The 6,484-nt window shown below is 41.3% G+C and overlaps 2 protein-coding genes across 3 annotated transcripts in view; one reads left to right on the plus strand and one right to left on the minus strand.

Annotated features, from left to right (window-relative positions):
- Positions 1-568, minus strand: part of LOC109466082 (cyclin-dependent kinase 9-like) — an 11,104-nt gene extending 10,536 nt beyond the window's left edge. For both annotated transcript variants that reach the window (XM_019763692.1, XM_019763691.1), the window contains exon 1: positions 381-568. In XM_019763692.1, coding sequence (XP_019619251.1) covers positions 381-502 — 122 coding nt within the window. In that variant the 5' untranslated portion in view covers positions 503-568. The remainder of the gene's footprint in view (positions 1-380) is intronic.
- Positions 569-781: 213 nt separating this feature from the next.
- Positions 782-3,752, plus strand: LOC109466086 (UPF0428 protein CXorf56 homolog). Its single transcript, XM_019763695.1, has 7 exons — positions 782-1,001; positions 1,652-1,766; positions 1,968-2,009; positions 2,247-2,391; positions 2,518-2,607; positions 2,992-3,084; positions 3,271-3,752. Exons 1-7 carry the CDS (start codon positions 881-883, stop codon positions 3,319-3,321), a joined length of 657 nt encoding a protein of 218 aa, XP_019619254.1. The 5' UTR covers positions 782-880; the 3' UTR covers positions 3,322-3,752.
- Positions 3,753-6,484: the final 2,732 nt, after the last annotated feature.

Here is a 6,484-nt window from a genome sequence, read left to right on the forward strand (position 1 = left end):
CCTTCCCGTCATGCGAAGAAAATTACATTGAACTCCAATTGCAAGTCCTAAACACAATCAGCGTATATTACGCCAAAGCCATCGCCTCTATACACTCCTGCCAAAATGAACACACAACCAGGTAGGCTTTCAGTTACTGCTCTTTCCAAACATACCGCTAGGCGTCGTCCTTACACTGTGGCCCGGTGACAGGTCCCACAATGCACTTCACTCAACTTTGGCCTGCCCCATTGCATGACGGGAAACAAAATGGCGGCGCCCATAAAATCGAGGTAACGTAAAACAGGTTCCCGCTATCGCGAACCTGTAATTCATCTATCCTGCCCCCCTCCCACTTCCTGTTGTCATCAGTCTTCACCATAAAAAAAAAACACACTCACCCGAAAGTGCCCTGCCCGATCTTGGCCAGTTTCTCATATTTAGACACATCGTCACAGTAAGGATACTCTATGGCCTCTAACTTGTCCCTGACTGCATTTATAGTGGACGCCTGGCTGCTCATTTCGTGAGAAAATATTCTTTTGCCGAAAATGGCGGCGAAGAGTGGCGATGATGGAATATTCCACTTTTCAGGGAGTACGTAATGTGGGATTTGTTTTATTACACAAAAATTTTGTCATTTTTGAAAAAAAAAGTGACCACACATATATGAATAGATAAGAAAGTAGTAATATTGTTTTAGAATAATTGGTTAAAAAGGTATATCTAGTCACATAATTTGAACCATTTTGATAGATTGTGATAATGATTCCCCTATAAGTTATGGATACGTCTAATGACTAAGATGGTGACGTCAGACAAGTACACAGCATCCGGTGACGTTTTGCACAACTGAGTGATTTTTGTTCTGCGTTACGATTACGTTTGGAAGTGAAACGCCATGCCGAAGGTTATCTCTCGCAGTATCGTGTGCTCAGACACGCGGGATAAGGAGGAATATGAAGGAGAGAAGCCGCTGAACGTGTACTACTGCCTGTGCGGGCAGATGGTGCTGATTTTAGGTGAGATGGACCTAGCACGTGGGGAGGGGGGCTCACAAAAGTTTTTGTCGTGCAGCATGTTACCTTCGCAAGAAGGTTATGTTTTTGTTGCTGCTTGTGGCCTCCTAGCAGCTTTTATGGTACCGCAGCAGAAATTCCACTTTTGATATCCCACTCATGTGCTCAACATGATACTAAAAACTAGCAACAGGGCTGGAGGGAATCCAACTCGAATCCTTCTTCACAAAGCGAACAGAAGGAACAACAAGAGGGCACAGTTGCAAACTGGAGGTCCCTTTGGCCAAAGGAAGAGTTAGACGACAGACATTCAGCGTCCGGGTCGTTAGGATTTGGAACAGTCTACCACAGGCCGTAATTAACTCATAATCAGTAAATGAGTTCAAGACGAACTTAGACAAATACTGGGAGAGCATAAAGTATAACACTGAGTGAAGTCGAGATCGGGATCACTACAGGATTACCTCTCATCCTGAAGACGGTATCAAGGTATCAAGGAATGATACGGGCAAGATGTAGCTTTGGCTACCCTAGCAGCTTTTTGGGGGAACTGCAGGGTCTTTTTCCTTGGGGGTCGGAAGTTTAAAACGCATTACTCAAGTAGTTGAGCATATACAAATATTTCATCTTGTTTTGTGTCTTTATCTGTACAGATTGTCCACTGGAGAAGTTGCCGCTGAGAAAAAGAGACAACGCCCGTGTCATTGACGGGTCCAAACATGCACACAAGGTCACAGCAGAGCCTGGGGAGACTGTCTACTTGAAATGGTAGTTAATAATACGTAATAAGTACTACATCAATTTACAGGCATAAACAAGGTGGTTGTTTGTTTTAGTTTTAGTATTGATTCAGATTCAATCTAATTCTTGTTACTTTGACATTTTTTACAGTAGATAACATAATGACGTGTGCAGTTTCCTTGATACCTATGTACTAGTAATCCATTCTTGTACATTGTATTTCTCCAGGCCAGATGGAATTGAGCGACAGTACAGACAGAAGTGTAAGAAGTAAGTTGATACATATGTTTGCTATACAATGTTTGGAGAGTGGTCTTTAGCTATCAGCAAAGGTATCAGTAGCAGTTGCTTACTGTTAAGAAGCAATCTGCATTAAAACTAACAGCATCATTTGAATTCTAGTATTAAGAAAGTTATTTTTTAAGCTTTTGGAATTGAAGTTGTAGTGTTCAAGGTTATGTTATATTTAGTTTCTATAACAGATTTTTTTCTGCCATGTTTCCCCAGGTGTGGCCTGAGGTTGTATTACAGACATGAGGAGAAGGGTGGAACTGTGACGTTTGTGGTGAGCGGGGCTGTGGTGAAGGAGGGGAAAGGTGTGAGGAAGGCAGACATCTACCAACAAGTGGCCGCTGAAGCCAAACCCAAGAAGGTTAGGGGCAGTCTGACTGTTATATACTTTTATACAAAAATGCAATAAAAATACAGTGAAACACAACTGTTAACACTGGTACTGTTTGTGTATGACTACTAAATGATATTTTGGTGCTTTCTACAGGTGATGATGACAAAACGCACGAAAGACATGGGCAAATTCAGCTCAGTCACAGTGTCCACAGTGGATGAAGAAGAGGAAGAGATCGAAGCTGTAAGTAAATCTGCATTATACAGTAGGACAACTAGGAGAAGTAGATATGGTAAAAGTATACCATGGTGTTGGGGGGTGGACTATAGTATTTCTTCTTCATATTACGTGCTTAACCTCAATAGGCTGAGGACTATTTGCCTGGCAAAGTGATTGAAACATGTTTAGACCCTACCTTTGGAGACTACAGTTTGAAATGGAGATAGGAACCCACTTGTGTTGAACTTGTATCATCAGAACTACACTACACTTTGCTATGTAACGGTCTGATCTAGATGGTTGATAGTAACAAAGCATGATGGCTGATGGTTCAATGAATTGATCCAAATGTTTTGTTTTTTTTGTATCTGTATTTATCAACCAGTGTTATCAACCACTATTTTTCAGAGGGAAGTTGCAGACTCCTATGCCTCCAATGCTCGTGTGATTGAAAAACAGTTGGAGAGAAAGGGTATGGTGAAGAGGAAACTGCAGGAGATGGTAAGTACAGATATAATGCACAGTGGAACATAATATGTCCCATATTTTCTACTGATTTTGGTTAGAAGTATAGATTTTTTTAGTAGTAAATTGTTGTATGATGATGCATTTGGTCATTTTGCTTGTAGAATGTTAAGTTCTTTTTAGTTCTTACTAAACATTGACATTGTCTTTCTTATTTTCCAGGCAACTGAACATGAGAGGAAGAAGGCAAAGGGAACACTGATTGACAAATAGTCCATTTCACAAAATACATGTACAAACATTGCACTTTTACTTACATAAACATGAATCTGTCGTAGTAAGATTTATGGAAATTTGCTCTTCCTTTCCTGATGTAAACTAGATGTACATATACATGTCAATACTTTCTACCACATCAATTAAAACTTTCTACTTTGCAGTTGTAGTTATTTTATGACCTTGGCTTAATGAAAGTCTCTCAGTCATTTCTACCCCTACTAAGTACTTGTATATAGATAACACCAGTGTTTTTTGGTGATGTGTATAGTACATGTTGAACCGCAATTGCGTCAAAACTATTCCACACACATATTCCAAGCTATTGTTTTGTATTCTTTCCCTGGGTTGGTTGGGAAACACTGACTGTACATACAATATGTTCATGCTGAACCAATGAATAGATCAAATAAAGCATACCAAAGGTATTTTATAAACTTTTATAAGGATACTATATTTTGCCAGCATAAGAGTGTAGGTAGGGAGAGAGGGTGGCAAATATCCAAGGGCACAAGGTACACCTCTTCAACAGAGTGAACATTTTCTATTCTAGTTCTGTGCTATCAACCTTCTAGGTCGAAATAAGCTATGCATATGTGTGAAAATAAAGTTAAGGTTTCCAGAAACCAAGGCAGATTTTCAAGAGGGATAGTAAACTCTTAATCATGTGCAGACGACAATGTTAACGAAATAACATGAGGTGACTATTTCCAGGTGATTAGATGATTATTGGTGTACTTCCAATGAATCAAGGCAGTATACATGTAATTACAAAGTACTTACTCTTTACAATGAAAAACCGTCGCCATGGCAATTAGTTTTTTAATCGCCAGCCTTGTTTATGCTTAATTGGACAACTGTGCTCCGGTATGTTCCAGCAAGCAGGTTGCCGCGGGTTATCATTACTGTTTTTAAACTTTTTTATAACTTTTGTAGCCGCTAGTCGGTGACCTGTCAGCAGCCCTCTGAATGGTCCCCGCTAGAAATCTACTGGATGTCGTATAGTGTACACGGGGGGCTCTCCCCCATGCTGCTCTAATGACACCTCGTCCAACAACTTTTGACGCGGGCACTAACCCTAACCCTGCTGACACCTCGTCCAACAACTTTTGACTCGGGCACTGGCAGGTATTGTATATAGTTGTGTAAGTCTTTTTGGCAACTTAATGTACCTCTCTGGATCTGACTTAACCAGAGGTAAGATTGTATAATATGATTTTGTCGGTTTTAATACAAAATACGTATGTGCCCTTCTTGCTGCACGTTTTTTATAGAACAACTTCACGTTAGCCTCTACCAGGCTTGGGGAGGCGGCTGGAAAGAGAGTTGAAATCGGCCAAATAGAGAAATAAGTATGCCTGGATTTTGTCCGTTGAGAGAACAGTTCGCCGCACCCCGCTATAACACTCAGCCCGCCTGAGGTCGACATAGTTTTCAAGCTTGCGAACAGCTTTTGATAGTTGGGACGAGGACGATGCGTTTTTCTAGGTCAAAGATAGTCAGTTATGTAACTTGGAGCTTCACAGTTGAAAACAACGTCTGCATGAGAAGGCCAACTCTCTGCTGCACGTCAGATCGTAGAAAACTACTCACGTATGTTTCGATCACTACTCTCTTTCTCCGAATGAAATATTTCCTTAATGTAACCCTTTCTTGTTCATTGAATTATTGTCGCCATTTTGCTGTTTCTTGTGAGCATTAATCCTTCACAAAAGACGTATAGGAAGTAGCCGAGCTTGTAAGCATATTTGTGTCACTGACTGTATGGGGTACTTGTATGTAAAAACGAACACTGTTTGGTAGTCATGACACACTGCAATACCAAGGTCGTTGGCTAAGATGCACACACCAATTCTTCCGCGACAGGGGGGTAGTGCCCGGAAAAAAGTGACGAAGGGGTTTGGATCATGTCATAATCTGCTACAGAATGGTATTCACTACTAACATGAGTGGAGAGTGTAAGAAGTGGCGTGTTTTGGGTGAAAATTGATTTCGGGCCCGAGGCTTACTTCCTGCATGTGTTCTTCCGCCCTGAGCGCGGTGCTTCGGTTTGACCTAGATATGCGTTGTATGCGTTCTGGGGGTGCTGTCGCTATGCCTCGCGCGACGGGCTATTGTGATTATCTCAGTGTTAGGATTTTCTTTATACCTTTCTTAATAATACATAAGGGTTTTCTCTTTCCGACCATATAAGTCATATTGGTGGCTAAATTCTGAGTGATGGGTCTAATTCCACGTGAAAATGGCCAATTTTTGGCATCATTTTTCATCGAAAAATTCTTTTTCCCCCTAAAATGTGAGCGGTGAAAGAAATTGAAATTCTATTGTTCTCGTAGCTAGAGGGATGTCCTTCATTTGCAAACAGAGTGTTTTGGCTTAAGAGATATTTCCTGAAAGAGGCGGTCGCCAGAGTTGAGGGTATGCAGAATCAAATTGAGACCCAAAATAAACTGGGGTGTGCCCCCATAAATGTGTACCAATCTGTACATGTCCCTGGCTTGGGGTGTCTAACATTTGAGGTCGTCTCAAGGCAGTGTGGAGAAGAAAACCTTGGTGTTTCTGACAAAAATTTGCTCTTGTTGTGTGTGGGAAGAACGGGGCAACCTGACATAATTATGACCCCCCCTCCCCATTCTTACCAATGAAACGGGACAGAGTTATCAAGAGGGCTGGTAAAACATGACTAATTTCCAAAAAGGTCCGGCGGGGACAAGACACTATGAAGTCGGCCAAGCCGTATCCAATTAACCCCCGTAGGATACGGCTTTGTCAATTTGTTTTGCTCCCACCGGATCTGCTTGGAGATTAAGATATGACGTCATTACAAAGGCAATGCCCTCGCTCTGAACTGACCGAACCGAACCGGTATCTCAGCTCGCGCTGTTGTTGTCATTTATGAGGTGAAAAAAAGCCACATGGCAGACAACAGGCTGAATTGACAGACTCGTGTACAAATTGGCAGGCAATATTGGTTCGCTTAAAATAATACAGATAAAAGCAATATTTAGTATGAGGAACATTACTGGGTGTCTCCCCCAAAAGCACCAAAGTACCAAAAGACCAAAAGTCACTCCGCGTGTGCAGTTATGTGATAGTTACCATGTGATACAATAAACTGTTGCATAGACACACACATATATATATATATATATATATATAT

The sequence above is a fragment of the Branchiostoma belcheri genome, unplaced genomic scaffold (genome assembly GCF_001625305.1).
Source record: "Branchiostoma belcheri isolate BF01 breed outbred unplaced genomic scaffold, Haploidv18h27 scaffold16, whole genome shotgun sequence".
In the NCBI taxonomy this organism is placed as follows: Eukaryota; Metazoa; Chordata; class Leptocardii; order Amphioxiformes; family Branchiostomatidae; genus Branchiostoma; species Branchiostoma belcheri.

Bases quoted from the DNA above. Each gene is read 5' to 3' on its own strand.
- LOC109466086 (XM_019763695.1), top strand. From the start codon at position 881: ATGCCGAAGGTTATCTCTCGCAGTATCGTGTGCTCAGACACGCGGGAT. The intron at 2,608-2,991 runs GTAAGTAAATCT...ACTATTTTTCAG, and splicing joins AAGAGGAAGAGATCGAAGCT to AGGGAAGTTGCAGACTCCTA. The intron at 3,085-3,270 runs GTAAGTACAGAT...CTTATTTTCCAG, and splicing joins AGAGGAAACTGCAGGAGATG to GCAACTGAACATGAGAGGAA.